General features: G+C 36.6%; 1 protein-coding gene across 14 annotated transcripts in view; it reads right to left on the bottom strand.

Moving 5' to 3' along the window:
* Positions 1 to 24470, bottom strand: part of SLC9C1 (solute carrier family 9 member C1) — a 94481-nt gene that overhangs the window by 51105 nt on the left and 18906 nt on the right. For 4 of the 14 annotated variants that reach the window (XM_070582700.1, XM_070582702.1, XM_070582703.1 and 1 more), the window contains 7 exons: positions 24103 to 24231; positions 21920 to 22015; positions 19973 to 20134; positions 16284 to 16383; positions 11148 to 11291; positions 9797 to 9971; positions 840 to 921 (listed from right to left, as the gene is read on the bottom strand). In XM_070582700.1, the coding sequence (XP_070438801.1) occupies positions 840 to 921; positions 9797 to 9971; positions 11148 to 11291; positions 16284 to 16383; positions 19973 to 20123 (652 nt within the window). In that variant the 5' untranslated portion in view covers positions 20124 to 20134; positions 21920 to 22015; positions 24103 to 24231. Of the gene's footprint in view, positions 1 to 839; positions 922 to 9796; positions 9972 to 11147; positions 11292 to 16283; positions 16384 to 19972; positions 20135 to 21188; positions 21373 to 21919; positions 22016 to 23778; positions 23860 to 24102; positions 24232 to 24470 lie in introns of those variants that run through there. The other 10 variants (XM_070582690.1, XM_070582696.1, XM_008530262.2 and 7 more) reach the window with 4 other exon arrangements.

The following is a 24470-nucleotide window of genomic DNA, read 5'->3' as shown; positions in this document are numbered from 1 at the left end:
GATCTCAATTTCTCAATTGTTAAAAAGTAGGGGATTGAAACATGCATCTTGCACAATGCAATCGCCTCGTAAAACTGCTATTTCTGTTTCTACTCTCCTCATGCCCCTCAATCACTTATCCACAGAAGGAGAGCGATCTTTCTAAGGCCTTAATTGTATAATTACATGTACTTGCTTAACACCAACCAAAGAATTCCTTTTTCCCTCAGAAAAAAGTCTTAAAATTCAAGGCCCTTCATTATCTAACTCCTCCCTACCTCTCCCATTTGGCCTTCCTCCATTCTCTGCATTGTTCTAGAAGGTTCCAGCACCTCTAACGCTCTTTCCTTGAATGCACTCAATTTCTAGCTTCCTTGGGAGTCTAGCATCTGTTGTGTTTTCTCTTTTATTTATATGTGGTTTGTTTACTTTGATGCACACGTGACTCTCCGATATTACCTTATCTGACTGGTTTACTGTTTCTCCTCTCTCCAGTGTAAATCCAACAACTCAGAAATCTTTTCTGTCTTCATAAAGCATCTCTACCAGTTAGAATGGTGCCTGGCATATGAGAGCCTCGTTTTTTTTTTTTTTTGAAGGCTCTTAATAAAAGTTTGTCAAAAGAATAAACTTATTATATTATTTTACTTAAACTAAACTAATATAAATAAGTAATCATTTAAAGTAAGCAAGCTTATCGGCCCAAACCATTCATATGCCTTTACATAAAGATCTAATTTTCTGTTCAATTAGACACAGTTGATTTGTATTTATGTGTCTTCTTTCTTCATTATTAGCAATTCTTTAGTATATTTAGAATATTTTTTTCTTCACTCAGAATAGTAATTAGTAGGGCTTACCTAATTTACTAACTGCTATCGGCAAAATCAATCTATTGACAATCAGGCTGACTAAGCATACTGCCACTGCATGAAATAATACCTAGAATTGGAAAAAAAATACAAAGTAAGCATTCATGACAATTTCATATAATGTATTCTATATTTACCAATGCAGATTAAGCTGGGGAGTGTTATGTCATTAGATGCTCACAGCAGGGGAGAATTTGGATGTCAGGCTTGATGAAAGTACTCTGGGGATGCTCTGTCTTCCTGAGTATATTTCATTCACGCTTTTGGAACCAAAACAAAACTCAGGACACGCGGTTTGACAAGTAAACAGATACTTATAAAGACATTGGGAAAAAAATATTTGACCTTCACTCCCTTGCTGCACTTCTTGAGCCCTAGGAATATGTCTGTAACTTATCATTTCTCATGCACTATCCACACCTCCATGTGTGTAGCCACACAGTTCTCTGCTCAGCATTACCAGCACCTCCATTAAAATAAGTCCCCTCACCTGGGAAAAGAGAACAACTCGGAGGGCTTGATATGTGTGCTCCACCTCATACTTTGCCTCCCTGGCATCCTTTCATTGTCAGCGGGGAGGAGCAGTTAATGGCTTTGGTGCCACTTGATTTCTTTCTCTACTTATATCTGAAGTTGATCTCCATAGACGAGTGGAGCAATATCTTTCAATTTGAGACTACACACTTCTGTTGATTTGTAGATTTCTAACTTCCAGAACTTGTGTTAAACCCTAGGCAGTCCTCTGTTCTTTGGCCACAGATGGAGGTGAGGGACAGAGGTGGAACCACACGGGAGGCTCTCAAGTTTGCACCTTAGGATCACCTAGGAAACTAAAGTATTGGTGCCCAAGATGCTCCCACTGAATATTCTGATTTAATTCTTCAAGGGTACAGCCCAAGCATTGGTAATTAGAAAAAAAAATCAAAAGTATAATCTACATGCATTGAATGTGTTTGTGTACTATTTGATGAGTTTTGACAGTGTGTACACTGATTGATCCCTCAATCCCATCATGATGTGGAATATTCTCGTATCTCCCCAAACTTGTGTAGTCGCCCTTCCCAATCAACCCTCTACCTGACAAGAGGCAGCTACTGTTCTGATTTCTATTCCTATAAATAAGAATTACCAATTCTAAAACTTTCATATAAATTGATTATGTTTTTCATTGAAGTTTTAATTTGCATTTCCCTAGAGTAATGATGTTGAGCATTTTCAACGTGCTTAGTGGTATACATCTTTCTTTTTGAAGCATATATTCAAATCTTTTGCCTATTAAAAATTGGTTTATTTTTCTCTTATTATAAAATTGTGGAAATTTTGAAAAATATATTCTGGATAGAAGTGCAATGTCAGATATATGTATTGTGGATGTTTTCTCCCAGATTGTGACTTATCTATCCATTTCTGTAAAACTATCTTTTGATGAGCAAACATTTTTAATATGAATGAAGTCCAATATTATTTTTTATGTTCTAAAAACCCTTTGTTTATCCCAAGGTCATGAAGGTATTCTCTCATGTTTTCTTCCAGAGGTTTTAGAGTTTTTGGCTTTATATTCAAGTCTGTGATTCATCTGGAATCAGTTTTATGTATGCTGTGAGGTAAAAATAGAGGTTTTATTTTCTTTTTTCTAAATAAATATTTAGTTGTTCAGCACAATTTGTCAAAAAGACTATCCTTTCCTCCACTGAACTGCTTTGGCATCTTTGTCAAGAATCAATTCTGAGTCCTTTCTGGACTCTTTATCATATTCCATTTACTTTTTTTTTCTATTTTATCTTTTATTGAAGTTATGCTAGTTTACAACCTTGTGAAATTTCATTTGTACATTATTATTTGTCAGTCACATTATAGGTGTACCACTTCACCCTTTGTGCCCACCCCCTATTATCTATCTATTTTTATGCCTATATCCTACCAACTTAATTACTGTATCTTTACAGTAAGTCCTGATGTCAGATAATATATATTTGAATATATATTCAACTTTGTTCTTCTTTTTCAAAATTGTTACGGCTATTCTAGGTCTTTTATATTTCTACATAAATTTTAGATTCAGCTTATCTATTTCTAAAACAAATCTTCTGGGAGTGGATTGTGTTGAATAAAGTGAAATCTTAATGATCTTGAGCCTTCCAATCCATGAACGTGGTATATCTCTCCATTTATTTAGGTTTTTAAAATTTCTCCCAACAATGTCTTGTAGTTTTCAGTGCACAAGTCCTGTGCATTGTGAAAAGGAGCCTCTGAGATGGCTCCCAAAGATATCTACCTCCCGATATTTAGGTCCATGTGCAATCACCTCCCCTTGGGTGTGGACTGAACTTATTGATTCACTTCTGATGAATACAGAATACGGTAGAAGTAATGGGAAATTACTTTCAAATTAGGTTATAAAAAGACTGTGGCTTCTGTCTTGAGTGCTTGTTTTTTCTCACTTTCTTGCTTGTTCTGAGAGAAGCCAGCTACTGTATTGTGAGCTGACCTATGGAGAGACCCAGGTGGCAAGGAACTGAGGGAGGCTTCTGGCCAAGAGCCAGCAATGAACTGAGGCCCTTAGTCCGACTGTCTGCTGGGAATGAATCCTGTCAACAACCATGCAAGTGAGCTTGGAAGCAGAATCTCCAGCCCATTTGATCCTTTCGACGCTGTACCCCCAGTTTATGCTTAAATGAAAGTTTATGAGAGAAATTGAATCAGAAGCACCTAGCTAATCCGCATCCACATTTCTGACCCACAGAAATGGAGACAATAAATGTTTCTTGCTTAAAGCAACTAAAATTTGGGGGCAATTTGTTACATAGTCATAGATAACTAATACACACATATTTCATTATATTTATTCCTAAGTATGTTATGTTTTTGATACTGTGTTACGTTATTTCATTTTTCTAATTGTTTGTTGTTAGTATGGAAAAATACAATTGAGTTTTGTAACTGAACATGCATCTCATGATCTTGCTAAGTTCACTTATTAGTTCTACTAGTTATTTGGTGCATACCAATCCGTGTGCCTTCCTTCCACCCCACCCCCACACCCACTATTGCCCTGGGTAGGACAGTGAGTACAATATTATATAGAAGTGTAGAGAGCAGACATATTTGCCTTTTCCCCAAATTTAGGGGGAAAACACTTAGTGTTTTACCATTAAGTGTCACATAAGATTTAGGTTTTTTAATAAATACCCTCTACTAGATTAAGGTAGTCTCCTTCAAATTCAAGTTCACAGAAAGTTCTTCATTTTTTACTTGTGAATTGGTGTTAAATTTTCTCAAATGCTTTGTCTGCATCTGTTGAAATAATTGTATGAGTTTTCTCCTTTATTGTGGTAATGTAATGTACAATATTGATTTTTTAAAATTTTTTTCCAGTTTTATCGAGATGTAATTGACAGTGAACATTGTATTAGTTTAAGGTGTATAGCATAATGATTATACATATATAAATGATTACCATGATAAGTTAACATCCATCACCTCATATAGCTACAAATTTTTTTCTTGTGATGAGAACTTTTAAGACCCTGCTTTCTTAGAGACTTTCAAATATACAGTACAATATTATGAACTATAGTCACCATGCAGTATATGACATCCCCAGGACTTACTGTCTTGTAACTGGAAGTTTGTGCCTTTGACCACCTTCACCCATTTCCTTAACTCCTCAACTCCCACCCCTGGAGACCACTGATATGTTCTCTGTTTCTATGAGCTCAGGTTTTTTTAGATTGCATATATGGTTGTTTGCATATTAAACTATTATTTTTTGGACACAGCTTTTTGAATAAAATCTACTTGATAATAATGTATTATCCCTTTTATGTGCTTAAAATATATTGGGTAAATATTTCTTTTTTCTGCTTTATCTCCCCAACTGCCGCCCCCCCCCCCCACCCCCGGCCCCGGAAACAGTTGTATATCTTAGCTGCAGGTCCTTCTAGTTGTGGGATGTGGGACGTCGCCTCAACATGGCCTGACGAGTGGTGACATGTCTGCGCCCAGGATCCGAACCCTGGGCCGCTGCAGTGGAGTGCGCGAACTTAACCACTTGGCCACAGAGCCGGCCCCTTGGCTAAATATTTTTAAAGGATTTTTGCATCATGTTTAATCAGTAGTTTTTGTTTTTTGTTTTTTTGTAATATCTGTGTTGTTTTTTGGTATCAGAATGGGCTGGTCACATAAACTGTTCCATCTTTTTCTATTTTATGGAAGAGTTTGTGTAGAATTGGTATTAATTTTTCCTTAAATGTTTGGTATTATTTGCCAGTCAAGCCATCTGGGCTTCTAGTTTTCTCTGAGAAAATTTTAATTTATATATCCAATTTCTTTAACCAACAGAGGGCTATTCAGATTTTCTATTTCCTCTTGTGTCAGTTTGGGTAAGTTGTGTTTTTTGAGGAGTTTAACTATTTTATCTCAGGTGTTGAATATTTTGACCTAAAGTTATATATAGTTTCTACTTATTATTCTTTTAATAACTGTATAATTTGTAGTCATGTTCACTTTTTCATTCCTGATAGTGGTAATTTGTTTCCTATCTTTTACTGTCTCTCTGTCTTTGTTTCCATCACTCATTCTTTTTTTAAGTTTAATATTTTGAGATAATTGTAGATTCACATAGAGTTTTAAGAAATAATACAGAGAGATCCTGTGTAACGTTTACCCAGTTGCCCCCAATGATAAAATTTTCCAAAGCTATAGTAGAACATGACAACCTGGATAGTGACATTGACACAGTCAATTCCACATGTTGACTTCTACAGCCACATTCACTTCCCTCCTGCCCCCACCCCTCTTTACTACTGGCAATCATTAATCTGTTCTCCATTCCTATAATTTTCTCATATAAGAATGTTATATCATTGGAATCATATAGTATTTACTCTTTTGAGAGTAGCATTTTTTACTCAGCATAATTCTCTGGAGATTAATAAAGATTATTGCTTTTATCAATAGTTTGTTCCTTTTCATTGCTGAGTAAGCATTCCATGATACAGTTGTACAACCATGTATTTAAGCATTTACTTGTTAAAGGACATCTGAGTTGTTTCCAGTTTTTGGTTACTATAAATAAGGCTACCATGAAAATTCATGTATGAGTTTGTGTAGACATAATTTTTTATTTCTCTGGGACAAATCCCGAAGGGAGCAATTGCTGGACTGAATGGTAGTTGCATGCATAATTTTTTAAAGCAATTGCCAAATTCTTTCTCAGATTGATCGCACCACTTTATATTACCACTAGCATTGTATGAGTGGTCCAGTTTCTCTGCATCCCTATCAGCATTTGGTGTCATCATTATATTTTATTTCAGCCCTCCTGATAGATGATATCTCTTTGTGGTCTTCATTTGCCTATCCCTCGTGCCTAATGATGTTGACCATCTTTTCATGCTTGCTTGCCATCTGTATATTCTCTTCAGTGAAATGTCTCTTCATGTATTCTGCTCACTGGAGTATTTGTTTTCTTACTGTGTAATTTTGAGAGTTCTTTACATGCTCTAAATATGAAACTTTGTCAGATACGTGGTTTGCAAATATTATCTCCCAGATTGGAGTTTGTCTTTTCATCTTCTTAACAGGGTCTTTCTTAAAGCAAAAGTTTTTAATTTTGGTAAAGTATAATTTATGGGTTTTTTTTTCTTTTATGGCTCATGCTTTCAGTGTCAAATCTGAGAACTCTTTGCCCTATGCCAGGTCTCAAAGATTTTTATCCCAAGTTTTTAAAAAAACTTTTCTCATTTTACATTTTATATTTAATTCCATGATGCATTTTGAATTAACTTTTGTGAAAGATGTGAGACTTAGGTCAAGACTAAATGTTTTTTGGCCTATGAATGTCCAATTCTTCAGCACCATTTGTTAATAATACTATCCATCATCTACTGAATTGCTTTTGTACCTTTATCAAAAATCAGGTGGGAATATTTGTGTGCATCTATTTCTGGGTTCCTTATCCTGCTCCATGTGTCTTTATCTCTGCCAATACTACACAGTCTCCATTACTATAACTGTGATAATGTCTTAAAATCAGGAATACTGATTCCTCCCGCTTTATTCTTCTTTTTCAAAATCATTTTTGTTATTTTAGTTCCTTTGCCTTTTTATTTTCTTGAACAATTATACATGGTATTGTATTTTTAATTTTCATTTCCTAATATCAATTGTTAGTATATAGAAACACATTTGATTTTTTTATACTTATCTTGTAGCCTGAAACCTTGCTGAACTCAATTATTAGTTCTAGGATATTTTTTTCTACTTTTTTGAGGATCCTTGAGATATTCTATATAGGTAATCATACTATCTGCAAATAGGGATAGTTTTATTTCCTCATTTTCAATATTAATGCATTTTTTTCCCTTTTCTTGTCTTATGGGACATGCTAGAACTTCCATCATGATGTCCAACATAAGGAGTGAGAGCAGACCTTGCATTGTTCCCAATCTTAGGAAGAAAGCAGTCTTTCACTACTAATTATAATGTTACCTGTAGATTTTTTGGTAGATGTTCTTTATCAACATTAGAAAGGTTCCTTCTATTTATATTTTTTGAGAGATTTTATCATGAATTAGTATTAAATTTTGTTAAATGCTTTTTCTGTATGAGTTAAATAATTCTATAAATGTCAATTAGATCCTGTTGGTTGACGGTGCTTTTCAGTTCTGCCACATCCTTGCTGATTTTCTATCTAGTTGTTCTGTAACTTGTCGAAAAAAATTGTAGGGAGAAGTGTTAAAGTCTCAACTATATAGTTTGTCTATCTCTCCTTTTAGATCTCAGGTTTTGTTTCACATATTTTCCCACTCTTGTTTGGAACACATTCACTTAGGATTACTTTTTTCCCTTCTTCTTCAGTGTCCGGTCTACTAGTAAGCTCATAAATGAAAATTTTCGGCTATTATACTTTTCAATTCTACAATTTCTCTTTGGTTCTTTTTTTAGTTTCAATTTCTTCCCAGAAATACCCCATGTCTTCATTTTTTATGTCTAGTTTTTTCTTTAAGTTCTTGAATATATTTTTAATAGTGCTGCTATTTCCAATATCTGTGCCAGCTCTGGAATTGTTTCCATTGAATAATTTTCTCTTACAATTATAGGTCACATTTTCCTGCTTCTTTGCATGTCCAGTAATATGTGATTTTAGGTTGAACGTTATGGATTCTACATTGTTGAGAGTCTTGATTATGTTGCCTTCCTTTAAAAAGTTTTGAGTTTCATTGTGTCCATCAGTTAATTTACCGGCAGATCACATTATCCGGCCAAGATGTGGTTTTAGTTTTTCTTAGAGTGGGTCTAGAGTAAACTTTACTCTAGGGTATAGTCCTTATTTTTAAGTCTTGATCTTTCCTGGGTCACAGCTTTATTCATGTGGTGTTCATGAGGTTTACACTGTACTTGGTCAGGAATCCAGTATCTGTCAGCATTGTGTGGCCTTCAGAATGTCCATTCAGCATAGAGCTCCCTAATGGCTCTTTTCTTTCTTTTTTAAAATTTTATTTTTATTGAGGTCAGATTGCTTTATAACATTATACAAATTTCAGGTGTACGTCTTTACATTTTGACTTCCGTATAGACTGCATCGTGTTCACTACCAAGTCTAGTTGCTATCCGTCACTGTACACTGGTGCCCCTTTACCCCTTTTGCCTAACGGCTCTTTTCTGCCAACCCTCCTCCAATTCTCTTCTTGCGCGGATTAGTATTGGACTAATGACCGAAGGGGATCCCCATGCAGATTTCTGGTGCTTCTCTTCACCATTCTTCCCTCTCTGGTACCCTGACCCATAGATTCAAGCTGTCTTAGCAGCCCCATCTCTATTTTTAACACTCAGTGAGACTACCATTCTGTTCTCTGTTTGGCCTCTGCTTCTCTGTGCCACAACTTGGAAAAAAGCCAGAGTGAACGTGAACTCCCCACATGAATATTCCTTTCTCTTAAAGATCTAACCATGCAATGTCCTTGCCATATCTAAAATCAGTTGCTTCTCTTATTTTAATCGGTTTTATACTCGTTTACTATGGGAAGTAAATCTGATATCCATCATTCTTCATGGTCAGGGCCAGAATTCCATAGGCATTGGTATTTTTCTAAAAGTCCCTGAAGCAGTCTAAAGTGAATTCAAGGTTGAGGACCACTAAGTTAGTTAAATAATTTAATAGTAATAAGAGCTAACATTTATATGGTAAGCATATAATACAATATATCAGGCTTATTAAATCCTCATTACAATTCTATGGAGTAAATACCAATATTGTCCAATAATACAGAGGGAAAACTGAGGCACTGTAACTTACTCGAGGTCATTTAACTTGTGAGTACTATAGGAGAGAGAGGAATTTTTTTACACGTGGAATTTATGTAAAGAAATCACAATGGAAGTGTGATCTCTATAGGAAATCTCTTACAGAGCTCCTTATAATTATCTTATCTTAAGAGGAGGTAGGGGGAGAGTCATGCCCATTATGTTCTGTTAGGCAGAGTTTGGAGTACTATCTTAGAGATAACTTTACTTGACAAAGAAAATGTTTTGGTTCCTAGCATTACTAAATGTGACCTCATAAACTTACAGAGGGCAATCGAGACAATCAGAAGTAGGTTTCTGCTTCTCTTGAGTGGGTATCAGGAATAAATAAAAATAAAAACATTTATCGAGTGCATACGCTGTATCAGGTAAGATTTTAAATGGTTTATAAGTTTTAATTCCTTTAACATTTATTATAAACCTATTTTTAGGAGTGTGATAAAGGGATTTAGGGATTCCTAAACTAGAATGGGGGAGAAGCAAGCTGCCAGCTGTTCCTTCTCTCTCCAATCTTGCATTGTAACTAATCACTCCCACAGTCCAAGTGGAGCTGAGCTACCTCCCTACAAAAGCATATTTTAGTACACAGCAAATGTTTCTATGAATATATTCAAATTAAAAAACACATCTTTCTTTACTTGAGATTTTTCTCTCTCAGATCCAAGAAAATGGTCAGAGTAGGCAAACAGAAGGGCCATGTTTATATTAGGCATCCCTTTCATTTCACTCCAGGCCATTATGAATGCCCAGCGCCAGCTGAACCCATCACCAAGTCGAGACAAAAGAGGGCTCATGAATAGAAAGACCAGAAGTCTAAAAGACAAAACAAATTTAAAAAGTTATTCTTGTCCTAGAAATTTCCTTCCATTTCATTCTACTCTGTTCTAATCAATTCCCTATGGAATTGCCAACTCTGAGGCAAATGAGCCATCTTTCACACAACGTTGACGTGGCACCAAAGGAAGGCAGAAGGGCATTCCACCGGGAGACATGCCAAGAGGATGCCATTATTCTCTTTGTTTCTTTCTGTTAGGCAAGTAGTAGGGTAATTCCACCTCACCCTTGAGTGGTGTTGCGTCAGGCAGAAAAGACAAAGTTAGGGATATTTTGTAGATATATTCTACTCTGGATGCCATAAAGAAACAAAAGCAAATCTAACAAATAAGAAGAGATACTAAGACGTCCTCCCTTTCTTTTTAGATTTCAATCATGTTGGATGTATCAAACATTGGTCAATTCATTTCTATTTCTTCTTTCAGTCACGATTCATTCTTGCATTTTACACTAATTGTATCTGATAATTTGGGACTCATTTCCACTTACCTGCCACTAGCTGTCTTGATGTCAACTTTCAACTAATAATCCTAGATGAAAGTAGAATGTTAACAATTTAACTGATGGAGATTCAAGGATTGTGAGACTCCACTTACGGTAGGTTTTCCTCCTCTACGCCATTTCCTTTTCAGCTACAGGAGTAGACTCTTTCCTGCCTCTTAACATTGAAAAGGGACTACAAAAATTGTTTGAGCAAAAAAGACATTTACAAAGAGGACTTCCTTACAATTTTTAAAAACCTATTTCCAACTATAATTTAATTACTAGGAAATTATTTGTTATGTAATATTAAGCAAATAAAGCAAGATAAAATTTTTATTTATGTTAGGTGTTTAAGTTCACGAAACCTTATAGGAAAAAAAAAAACTCTGAACGAAATATACCAAACGTTAACAGTGCTTGTCTCTAGGTAGTAAGATTACAAAAGAGTTTTTTTCTGTCTTTCTAATTTTCAAAACTTTTGCAAAGTGCTTGCATTGCTTTGAAATGCAGTTAAAAACTGAATAAAATACTAAGTCCTAATTTGCTGATAACTCCTTGGAAAGTTCGAGTCAATTTTTTATTTTAAGGAATGAAACATTTCTATCATTTAAAAGATTATCTTCGGTCTTATTCAACATCCTATAAATAGAAAAATTCAAATGACGTTCCTACCTTAAGACAATAAGGGTGAGGTAGATATTTAGTGAATAATATATATCAGAAAATGATATATATAAATACGTATGTGCAGGAATTAGAAGTCCAATGAAAGTAAACACCATAAGGAAGGCAGCAAATGACAGACAATTCCAGAATCTGTATTTTCAGAAAAAAATTTAAATAAAGTTAATTATAGTTAATTAATCTAACATATTTATTGCAAGCCTTATCTATGTGAGGCATTGTGCTAGGCATTATCAAGAAAATAGAGATGAATAAGACGTTTACCAACAACACTCAAGGGACTTATAATTTAACTAGTTAATTAATTAGAAAGGAGAACTAAGGCAAGTAAAAAAAATAACTTTAAAGCAATTTTAAACAGTTTACACTGCATGAAAATTAGCGTGTTTGTTTCTGGATTGACTTTGAAACACATATTTAGGTTGTAGCTATGCTATTTAACAGAACTCATTCAGGCGTCGTGGTTCAGATAGCTTGAAAACACTGATTGTGCAGTCTGCGTATCATTAGGAAGAGCTAAAATTTATTTTGAAAGGGAATAATGAACTGCTAGTCTGATTCACATAGTGATAGAATGAAGTCTTTGCCTAAAATCTAGCTAGCCAGCACTTGGCGGATGTGGATGAATCTTTTATTCACACGAATGCCCTTGGTAGAGTCTCTGTTTGAGATTTGTGAGCATGTGCTTCTTCAGTGCTCCAGAGCCCTGGACAACTCTGCACCCCGCCCAGAGCTCATGTTCTCGTCAGCTGCAGGGAAAGCAGTCTACAAAAGCACACTCAAATACCAGTATTGGGCATGTTTGGGTGTTGGGACCAGAGGAGGCTATTTAAAACATTTCATATTGTCTTTCTATATATTTCATGTCTTTGGCATCAATATATTATGTTTCTGATGAAATACCTTGAAAGGCACGTGAATACTATTTTATGAGAGTGAGGTAGCTTGGTTTTACCTATATGCTGCCAGACTCTGACTCTGAAACCGTTTTTTTTCCCCCTGAGGAAGATTAGCCCTGAGCTAACATCTGCTGCCAATCCTCCTCTTTTTTCTTTTCTTTTTTTTTGGTGAGGAAGATTGGCCCTGAGCTAACATCCGTCTCCACCTTTCTCCACTTTATACATGGGACACCTACCACAGCATGGCTTGCCAAGTGGTGCCATGTCTGCACCTGGGATCCAAACTGGTGAACTCCAGGCCCCTGAAGTAGAATGTGTGAACTTAACCCCTGTGCCACCAGGCCGGCCCCACCCTGAAACCTTTTAAAGACCATTTTTTGCGGTATTCTCCAGGAATACTGATTTTGCTTACAAAAAATTCAATACTAAAAGCAAATCTTTCTCGTTACATTAATAAGAAATCTCTGTTTCTGAACTATATTTAAAAGGCACAAATATCTAGGCATTATCAGAGAAAAGAACCAATAGGATACTTTCTAGCCTAGGAAATACTAAGCTGAATCATTGAAAATATTTTTTCTGAACTTAGGCTGATTACTCTAGGCTGTGAACTACCACTGCTTTATTTTATTTTTTTTGAGGAGGAAGATCGTCGCTGAGCTAACCTCTATGCCAATCTTCATCTATTTTGTATGTGGGACATCCTCTCAGCATCGCTTGATGAGCAGTGCGTAGGTCCGCGCCCAGGATCCAAACCTGCGAACCCTGGGCCACTGAAGGGGAGCATGTGAACTTCAGCACTATGCCACTGGGCTGGCCCCACTATCATCCTGTCTTGTGTGTGTATGGCCATACTTTTAATTCTATTATTTTCTGGATTTAAATATTGCATCCAACATTAACTTGGAGGGAAACACACTAAGACATATTTTATGACAATTGCGTAATTTCAGTATTTTTTATCTTTTTTTTGCCTTCACTGTCAAAAGCAAATCCAACTGTTGTACCATGTACAAAGGTACCAAAAAAAAATAAAATAAAATCCCTCAAAGCATTTTACTCACTACCTGTACAATTAATAAAATCTCTTGTAAACAGTAATTGAGTGGGATAATTCAGTCAAGTGAATGGTGAATAGGAACCATTATTACACTTTACCTTTCATTTAACAATCACACAATTTTAAAAATTCTCCTTAACATCGTGGACAAATGTCACCAAATATCAAAAATCACAGTCTTGTTAGTTAGCATAAAACATAATCAAATCAACTGAGCAAAAAAAATAATATTGAGCTGTCCAGACCCTTTCGTGTGTGGTAGAATTTAATGGGAGAAACCCGATGAGGAGAAAACCAGATTCTCTAAGGAATCAGTCTCCAGCAAATTCAGAGCTGGTGTGAGCCAAACAACAAAGTTCCAAACCTATGTAATAGATGTGTGCGTGTTCTTGTGCTTGTGTGTGTGTGTGTGTGCGCATGCAATAAGTCAGGTACACAGAAAAAGAGCTCCTACATATTTTTTTAAAAGTCCCTTTCCTTCATTTGTGATCATGAGTTATCCTAATAATTCTAGACCTTTTATGGCAGCAAAGGGTCACAATTCTGCCTATACGTAAGTATCATCTGGGGAGAGTTTTTAAAAATCAGAAGTTTTATGCTCTCACCCTCATAGATTTTGATTCTGTAGATCTAGTCATCTGCGTCAATTTAATTACCCAGTGTTACACAACCGCTAGCCTAGAGGACTGGTAAGACCTTATGCACTGGACATATTAGGGATGTCAATTTTCCAGGAATAAAAGATTATACAGGCTGACAAGAAAGTGGTTCCTATTTTGGGAAGGTATTTCTAACAAGGCGATGTATGAATAGAAGCATGGAAGAAAGGAAATAGTCCTCTGAATATGTGGGGAAAACACACCAATATGTAAAGGAAGCACATTTGAAGAGCGGAAACATGAGGACACAAGCCCAAACAGGGAGCATGTTCGGCATGCTTGAGGAATATCAAGATAATTAGTGTGGCTGGAGCAGGGTGGGTGAGGGTGACAGACATGAATCACAGAGGCAACAGGGGGACGCATCATAGGACTTTGCCAATGCAACAACTTTGACTTGTAGCCAGATGAGATGAGCAGTTATTAGATGGTTTTAAACAAAAGAAACGATCTGGGTAAGCAGGAAGTGAGGCAGGTGAGGATCAGTAAAAGGTCGTAGGATCAATTCATTACAGTTTCAGTGTGTTTGCAGAATTGTTAGAATTGGGGTACTACTGGGTGCAAGCTGAAAAGATGGCAGATGGTGCATCTCCTCTCTTAGAGAGTAGCATGGACCTGCTGTAGATTGTTGTAGGACGTAGTAGGATTTACCATTATTATCTTAGATTTCTCCTATCTTGGAGGGTAGGGGCTGGTACATATATTTTAGATAGTAGGATTTTTGAAATTGAGATTTATGAAGTGGATATTTGTATGACCATGTAAGCGGGTGGCTGAAGTGGGGTGGTGGACATGTCTATAAGAGGAGAGGAAGTCCAGGGACTAAAAGGTGAGGTGGTAGAAGAGTCTACTTCGGATATTGATTGACATCACTAACGGTAGTGATAGAGTAATGTTGGAGAGAGTCACAGTGAGAGAGGGGCCAAAATCTTCCTGAAATGGAGAGTGTGACCCAGAGCTCCAGAGATAACTACAACCAAGAGGGTGGCAAATGGTATAATCTGATGGCATGAGCTTCAAAATTGGGTTCTCCTGGGGAAGAAGGAAAAAGAATGATATAGAAATCACTGAAGTACAGAGAGATCACTACCTCAACTCTAGGCTCAATAGAACCAGGGACATGGGTGAGAAAGACACCATAACTTTTAAGGAATGCAAAGGAAATAATGTCTTCAAGGAAGATCCAGCTTTCAGTTAGAGCAAGAAAGTGAAGGCAACCTTCAGAATCACTTCCCAGAGATACAGTTAAACACTTGCTTAACATTTTGAGTTCTTCTTACAACTGTGGCCCAATTAATTCTGCCTAGCTTCTAGTACAATTGGCTTCTACCGTAATTGACGTGAAATTTTAGTGAAGTGCTGCAAAATCCTGTAAAATCCTATATTTTTAAGCTTTTGACTTCTGAATTTATTCTACCTTCTATAACGTTCCTCCAAGTTCCAAAAATCACTGATTATGTTGAGGGCCTCTGTCAACATTGAATGATTTAGGCCAAGTTCCCGCCCTACGTATTGGAGCATACAGGAGCATCCTTCTTCAAGGTTGCCACAGATTCCACTCACCCCTCAGCCCAGTGCCCTTGAGCAGGGCACAATTTGTAAAATTCTGCTAAATGTAAGTCTTGCTTACATTTAGGTCATATTTTCTTTCTTTTTGTTTTTGTTTTTTTTTTTTGAGAAAGATTAGCCCTGAGTTAATATCTGCCGCCAATCCTCCTCTTTTTCCTGAGGAAGACTGGCCCTGAGCTAACATCCGTGCCCGTCTTCCTCTCTTTATATATGGGACGCCTACCACAGCATGGCGTGCCAAGTGGTGCCACGTCCACACTCTGGATCCGAACCAGCGAACCCGGGCCGCCGAAGCAGATGGTGCGACCTTAACCGCTACACCACCAGGCCGGCCCCCTGGGTCATATTTTCTTTTGTAACTCTGTCAATCCTCTGCAAATGCCTTAGCTTAATCTTTTAGTTTGCTTTGCATGGTGCTTCTTCATTGTCCTTAAAATATTGATCTTCCATTCCAGCAGCAGTGCCATGCTGAGCCATATTGGAGCGAAAGGAACTACCACTAATATTGCTCTTATCTTTATTTAAAATTTTTATTTTTTCACCACGGATTTTTTATACCAATTTCAAATTTTAAAATATTTATCTTGAATACTGAATATTTTGGCACCCTCTTTAATTTTGTGCCTATAATGGGTGCCTCACTTACCTTACCTTAATCTTGGCCCTGACTAGTGGATTGCACTGGAAATTACTGGGTAGATGGCCAGAGGCTTGAGGGAATTAGTAGGGAAATAGACCCAACAGAAACTCAAGGTGAGGTGCCTAAAACTAGAGGATCAGGAGACACACGCAATAGAGAGTTTCTAGGAAAGGTTTCTAGTTGGGTAGTTTGGAAGTCACTATCTTAACTTTGACCACGTAGATGTAGATGCAGTTACTATTACAATATTATAACTTCTAACGTATGAAACAAAGTGAAAACATGCTAGCCACTCACTCGAGAAGAAGTGCTTCAACTCCTGGTTTAAAACTCGTAGAATTTAAAAAAAGTCCCATAATGGCCAGGGTAAATATTCCAGACATTCCAACCAGCTCAGCTATTTTTAAAAAGAAATAAATATCAAGTATTAATTTAACATCCACAGTGACACAAATTTGATCAGAGATGAAAATACCAGATGTTGTCCTAGTACAGTGACTTTCTAGAGAGGCTATCCCACTTGGTTTCAACCAGAGAATATTGCAAATTATTATCACCACCCATAATCCTCCTTCCTCCTCAGATTCACACCCAGCTGTGTAGTAAAGTCCATATTGGACATCCTTGCACTGCTTCGGCTTCAGATCATTGGCAGCAATATGGAGCTCACAAAACTCTTCATGTGTCTTAGTGAGGCTGGACCACCTTCTACAGGTCTAATTTTCTCAGAGGGGCTCTGGATGAACGAAATGGAAATGAACCGATGAGTCTTTATGAACTAGCCCACTTCACATGCTTTCTTCTTGGGAGATAATAGGAGGTGGAAATGGTTTGACTTTGTGATAAGACTAAGGGAGTTGAGCTGGTAGAAACCCAATATAGATCTATTTCCCTAGTTTAATTTTGTTTTTGTGCACTTATTGTGAGAGACTGAAAAGCATAAAAAACGTGGAATATTCTTTAAAGTAGCACCATTAGAGTTATTTTCCCCCTGAGCTTATGAAAGTAGTATACTATGACTGTGAAAAATTCAAATAATATGGTACAGTATAGAGATTATATTTTTTTTAAAAGAGAATAGCTGTAATTCCACTGCCAAGACTTCAGGTATAATTTTAAAGAAAATTTTGATTGGAATTTCTATTAGAGAGAGGACTATATTGTTCTAAAAGAAATAATTTGATTAGTTAGTTGGGAGTAGAGAATGAGACCCAAAGGGCAGCTTCAAACATTAAAGGATGCTTGCTGAAGTTTTGTACTGGCGAGAAGTGGTAAAAATTAAGCAGAAAACATGGAAAAGTGAGGAAGTAGAGGTAGCTATCAGATCTCATAAACTTGTGAACTACGTAATTTAACTTGCTCTGTGAGCTCCCCTTGTCCCCATCTTCTAATTTGCTAAGAATCAGAAACTGCTGTATATTTAAGAGGAGGCAGCACAGATCCTGAGGGAGGAAATCCCAGAAATTTTCAGAAGTCATGAGGAGATCTTTGGGTTTTCATGGCCATTGAACCAGGAATTTAAGATGACTGGATTAAGATCTTTGAGAGGAATGGAGGCCCCGGTGAACACAGTGGCATCCATCCAACACACATATACACAAAGTCACACATAAAAATCTACAGTGAGATTATACAGCACCAGCTCTGTAATAGGCTTTTTTTTTCACTTACTCTTTAGCAGACATCGTTCTAGTTAATAAACAAAAATTAAAGTTTTGTTAATATTAAAGAAGATGGTTGCTATGCCATTTTTATCATATTGCCGTATTTATCAAATTGCCATACTACTTGGATCAGTTCTGGGACCCTTCTCTTTCTTTGGTTTACTTTGTATTCCTTTGTTACAACTGTAGGCTTATTAAACGTTTAATACCTACCTAGTAGGGAAAGTTCTCCTTTTTAAAAAATTGTCTTGCCGATTTTCACAATTAATATTTCCAGACGATTTTTTATTTGTTTTGTAAAATTTTAAACAAAAAAAAATTTCTATCATTGTTTGCTTCAGATGGTTTATACATTTTAATTTGAGGAAATTAGTATCATCATCACATTACTGAGTCTTCCCTTCTAGAGACGGAAAATTAACAAGTTTTGCATTCTTTATTTTAGTTCTGGCTAGAAATGGTACCCAAGACAGAAACTTACACTTCAGCCATTTTCGAACCATGAAAGGAGAGGGAACTGTGGACATAGGTGCGTAGAGGAGATCAAGTCTTGGACTAGTCATGGTAACTTGTTAGGTAATGGTAACTTTGGAAAATATTTGTGATGACTACCTTGAAGATACTAATAATATAAACATTGGGTCAGGTCAGAGTGACAGTCCTTTTATATTAGATTTATATTTACTCTGCATCTCGTTTTCATGAAATTCTGTTCTACAAGTTTTCTTTCTAAAATGTTTTTTGAGACATTGTGACTCTAAAAGTTTAGAATTATTTCCTTGGGTATAGCCATTAATCTTGAGGCTATGCTTACTTACTAAATGATGTTAGAGGAAATTATACTTGCGGGAATATGTTTTTGTAGGAATTAGATATCCACAATCAAAGTAGTACATGATGAATGCACTTGTACTGTTGCTCATTTCTTCACTCTCTTAATTCATTGACTTGAATCTGTAACCTCACTAGGTTATAGTTAGGTTTAATCCACTGATTGGTTAGAAGACTTCAAGATCCTGTGTTCTGGCTTTCCTTTCTCAGACATGAAGATAAGGAAGCCAGTTACTCTAGCATTTCTAAAGGAAAGTTTTTTCTGTCTCAATTTATTCAAACTTTATACCTCTCAGTAAATAGTTTTCTTTTAATAGTTTTCTGTTTAGGTCCAAACTTTCTGTTAAGTTTATTCCTTGATATTTTAGAACTTTTTGCCAATGTAAAGAGAATAAAATTTTCTAATTAGCTACTGCTGGCTTGTAAGAAGACTATTGGGTTTTTGGTTTTTTTTTTAATATTTATCTTATATCAAGCTGTTAAAGAGCCTTGCTGGCTTAGTTTACTAATGAATTCTCTTGGGTTTTCTATGTAATCTAAAATGTTGTGACTAATGTAAACATTTTTTCTTTTGAAATATATAGAAACTTCTTTGTTTTTTCTTTCTCATTGTATTAACTAGAACTTTCCGAACTGTTTTCAATCATGTATATGAGAATAGGCAAGATTGTCTTATTCCTGAATGTAATGAAAAGACATAGTATAAGTTGCTAACTAGGTTTATCATGCAAGCCAACTTCAAGTCACTCGTAGAGCTGTCTGAAGGGCTGGGTTGAATACAATTCTGAGACTGTGTCAGGAAGCAGTGAAAGGGCTAATTATCAATATCTGCCATACTTCTGTGAGAAGGGAGTGGTGGTGAAAGCATTAATAATATTGACAGATTTTCTAATATTTTGCGTTACTTGATCTGTGACTTCTATTTTTATTTCCTTTTTGATCTAAGAGTTACCAAGAAAAGTATATTTAATTTCGGGCAGTTAGAATGATTATTTTGTTAAGACCCTCCTTTTGTAGTTAGTATTTAATTGCATTGTGGTTGAACAATGTTTGGAATTTTATTGAAATGTTCTTCTAGTCTATTTCATTTCTGTGAATGGCTACAGGTATGTAAAGAATTCTGTTTTGTATATCTTATACAATCAAGCAGTTAATTTTTTATTTAAATATTTTTATAGCCATAATTATTTTTTGTCCAATTGGTAATGAAATTATCTGCGAAAAGCAAGCTAAAATATCTCATTATAATGATTTTGTCAAATTCTTCTTTTTTAATGTTATTTACTTTGTATATCTTGGTACATTGTTTTCTGTTGTATAAATATTAGTAGGTTTTATCTCTTTTGATAGATTATTTAACAAAAATACTCCTTCTAGATCAGCTGAATGTTTTTTTGTTTTTTACCAACTTTTGCCTGGTATGTATTTTTCTGTATCTTTATTTTGAATTTTTCTATGTCATTTAATTTTAGGCATAAGACCCTCACTTACAAATAAAAAAGATGAGGTACAGAATTGAAAAGCTGAGACTTATATGATTGACATCATCCCCAAAAACAGTAGCCATCCACAACTGAATCAGTTTTGCACTTAGAATTCCAAACAAAAAACTTGCTACGAAAGATGACCAAATTTCATTCATGATGTCACCGGCTGCAAGAAAGGGGAGTAAATAGAAAATAGTTAATAGAACTTACTTGCTCTTAATTTTAAGTGGTACTCTGGGTCAACTTTTCTTTTGTCATTATCTTTAAAAATAGCTCATTGCCTTCAGGGTAGATGTAGAGTATTTTCTTATTCCTAAATTGAAAGAGTTTCCTTTCAAATGCTGAAAGCCACACTTAAGGTTGTCAAATTCAGTCAGTTTCCTTTAAGAGCTTCTTTCAGTCCCCATTAAGGAATGTATATTTATTCCATATCAAACAGTGCAATAAATTTTGGAGATATGTTAATGAACAAGAAGTGGAAATTCTCTAAACTCATGGAACTTATATTCTAGATCTCATGTAATACACACAGGTAATACAGAAAAAGAACTGCCTCTGGGTCCCAGTGGAGAGCATCTCCTGTGATGTCTTGGGCTGCCAAACTCACTGATTGGTTCCTTATTGTTGGGCATTCCACTGTTTCCACTTTTCACTGTTTCCTGATAAACAATGCTGCAGTGAATATTTCTGTACATAAATTTTTTGACTTCTCTGATTACTTCCTTAGGCTCCAGAAGTGGAATTACTGCACTAAAGAATAATTGCTCTCTCACTGATATTGTTATATTTTTCCAGATTGCTTTCTATAGTCATTATGATGCCCTTCCCAGGAGAACAGGAAACCTAAGCCATTGGTAGCCTTGGTTGCTGGAATCAGGTCTTCCAGGGGAAGACCTCCCTACCTTTACAGGGTGAAGATCAGAGGAGCAAAATTTGAATCTCAGGTGAGAGTGGGTCTGGGATCAGCAAAGCCAGAAGGGCCAACTCCAACAGAAGAGGTGGAGAGCATGAACAAAACCAAGACAAAGAGTGACCAACAGAAAAGAGCAAGAGGCGCCATGACAAAAACAAGGCTAAATTTGGGGAACTAAATCCTAGAACTGTGCTCTGAGGTGGCAAAATGAAGGAGAAAGAATCCTTTTATGAATCCTTGTCCAGAAACGCCCGCTGGTGGGGAGGGCACTGTTGAGAGTGTTGAGGTGACACAGGCGCCTCCTTACCTAATCTCATCCCCACGGCTGAAAGGGAGCCACGGTTTCTAGATGTTCCAAGCAGAAAGATCGAACATCTGTAGGGACAGTGTGAACATGGGAGGGAAGTTTCATGGAAGGCCCTCCAGGTCACATCTGTTCTAGGCATGGAGTTGGCCACGGGATAATTTTGGGAGTCCAGTACCTCCTGTAACTAAAATGTAGAAGGAAGGCTTCAGGTTTCAGAAGGATGCAATAAACTAGAATTAGGAGACCTAGTTTGAAAGTTGCTTTCTCTTTTAAGAAAGGAAAATAGCTTTTAATCAGTAAAATGTTTGCTGAATGGATTTATTAGGCCAGGAAAAGCCTCAAAGAAAATCCATTGTTTCTTACAATGTTCTTAAACTCTCAACACACAAGTTGGAAAAGGTAAGAATTCTGAGTGCAGTAACTTAGTTTTTCCCTATTGTGAAATATGTACTAACTTCAAAGATAGAGCAACACTGTTTAAATAATTACGTTATAAAAACAATGATGACTATGAAAATTATTTACAATTGTGTCAAGTGATATAAATGAAATATCAATAAAGCTTGTCAAGTATCTTTCTTTCTTAAGGGAAATTTTTCTTTCAAAGCTATTAAAAATTCAGAGAAAGTCCTAATGGCTAAGAAAATAAATTCACTGTTCTCTTCCTCCTACAACAGAGATTTTACTATTGTGGTTGTTACTATTATTATTTTAATAGAGTGATTACTCACAGTTTTGACTCTTCTGAAATCTAAATAAACTCAAAATTCTGTTCCATCGATTATTATCAATTGCAAGACAATTCAAGGCAATTCAAAATTCAAGCTCTATGAAAGCAAAGACTATTATGTACATGGCTGAATCACTAGCACCTAGAATAGAAACTATCACAGAATACATATCAGTAAATAATTGTTGCGTTAAAGGATGAAGGAACTTCCACAACACCACCTTTCTTTTCTTCTGCTTTTCTTTTTTTTTCTTTGCTTCCCAGTGTATGTTAAGAAAGTTCTCTTGATTAGACTGCAGATGTCATCTCTGATGTTGGTCCCTGAAATTCTGCGGTCAATATTTGCTATCTTAAATGGGGCTTGGTAGAATACTGGGCCAGGTTCAGAGGCTGGGCATGGATCCTTCCAACCAGCATGTATGACTGCACTTCTTTGCATTTTTCAGTTTCCCCCCAGGGTGGTACTCAGGTTTTTAAGATGCTTCTGATTATACACATCTCTTGTTGCCCACCTTCGTTATCTTCAGGAAGGCCTTATCTGTAGGTAGTTTTATGGTGAAAGCTCTCTCAGTGTCATATTGTGTCACCTTCCTTTGTACTCTGGATTTTGGAAGACATTGTATGTGTGTGGTTGTTTGGCTTTCTCACACACCACAAATGGCATATATGAAAGATTTAAAGAGGATGTACCCTTCCTGTGCTAAATTTGGGCTCTAGGTTCATCACAGGTGTCCCAGGCTGCCGTGGCCTGGGTAAACTAATTGGATACAGAGCAAGGCTGAAGGTGAGTGCTTCTTAAGCCCAGGTTAGGAAACTGTCCACCCATCCTCAGGACCAGCTCCCTTGAGGAAGACTTGATAGGGGCGATGGTCCTCAGAATGGTTCTTTTTCGGAAAGAATAGTTTTCACTTCTGAGTTTGAGTCATTGATTAAGAATATGTAAAGCACAGATGGGTCAGAATAGAGGTAAACAGGGTCCCTGGCTGCCCAACAATGAGGCGCTCTCCAGGTACAGGGAAAACAACTATAGCTAAAACTTCCTCTTCTTGAGCGATTGGAAAGGTAATCTGGGATATGCTTGATTGCTGCGGACAGGGTGTAGTAGAGGATCCCGCTTCAACATAACGGGTTATTTGGCATCATACAGACCCACTGATGTACTAGAACGTGGTCTGGAAGCACCTCCTAAACACTCTTTTTCCAGAGGTTTACAGGGGTGGAATGAGATAAGGCTACAGAAGGCCTTAGAACACAGAAGATATCTGGTGAGTGGAATAGTATATGCCGGCAATTTTATCCAGAAGACTGTAATCATTGCTTTTCCAAAATCAGTGCTAATGGCAGCACAGTAAAAAAGGTAAATAGCCTCTTAGTATTATTGTAAAAATATTTGACTTCATGGACACCCTTAAAGTGTGCTGTGGACCACCTCCCAACCCTACGCTCTGAGAATCACTGTTCTAGGAGGAGAGCACAGGGTTTTGATCAGGAGAGGCATACAGACACTTCCGGGGGTGTTGGTAACACTGTATTTCTTGTCCTGACAGATAATTACACATTTGCATACTTTATAATCGTTCGTTATAATGTGCCTATATCATTTATTTTATACCACACACACACACACACACACGATAAAGGAAAAAAATATTTATGGTTCAGGGTTATCTGACTGTGGTAAATGAGCTCATGGAGACCTTGCAATCTCCCTGCTCACAAGCACTGCTCTCAGGCCCTGTAGATGGCCATGCAGCTCACACTTCCTCCCTGAGCTGACAGTTTCTACGTTGGCTGTAAGGAGACAGTCCCAGGGCAAAGAGAAGGGAAGTCATCTCCCCTCTTCCCTGGGTGATACACTACCTGGCTTATCTTCTGAGTTGATCTTCAGCACATAAAAACAACATCTCTCGTTCTTGTCAAGCATCCTGGTTCAGCCTGGGCCTGTGGAATGCTGCTACTATAAGCATGCTAATGAAAAGTCCCAATCTAGCCTCACAACAAAACCACGACTAATAGTAAATAAGGGATATACGGTAGTGCTTTGTAAAGGGTAAATCACTGCACTAATACTCATGGTTATGTTTGTATGAGCATAACTTATGGTAAGATATTACAGAAACTTGGCAGCTTTCAGAAAATACAGGAGTCTGATTTTAAGAAATTCCGAAGAAAATAGGTCCTTACCTAAGGAATAGTTTGTCTTCCGTTGCATGCCAGATTTAATATGCACAATACCAGTAAATGTAATTAAAGACATTATGGAGGTCATCAGACTTTCTCCATTAATCAAATTGACGAGGCCTCTAGAGAGACCTATGGAAGGGAAGGTATTTTTTTTTGAGGTGGGAAAAACTTCATCAAAGTTAAAGAATAAAATCTTATTAGCAATAGAAGCATATTCATAGCTATGGATTTATATACTTCCCCTATGTACTTAAGGAAACTTTAGTTATGTTTGAAAACTCCCTTCAAGGAAATTTAGTTATATATCAACTGGAAATTAAGTCTAGACATCATCATTAGGTACCAAATTAATTGTGGTCGATTATGGT

The sequence above is a fragment of the Equus przewalskii genome, chromosome 18, assembly GCF_037783145.1.
Source record: "Equus przewalskii isolate Varuska chromosome 18, EquPr2, whole genome shotgun sequence".
Lineage (NCBI taxonomy): Eukaryota > Metazoa > Chordata > Mammalia > Perissodactyla > Equidae > Equus > Equus przewalskii.
The sequence above is the reverse complement of the archived record's forward strand: the minus strand, read 5'-3'. Positions and strand labels throughout refer to the sequence as shown.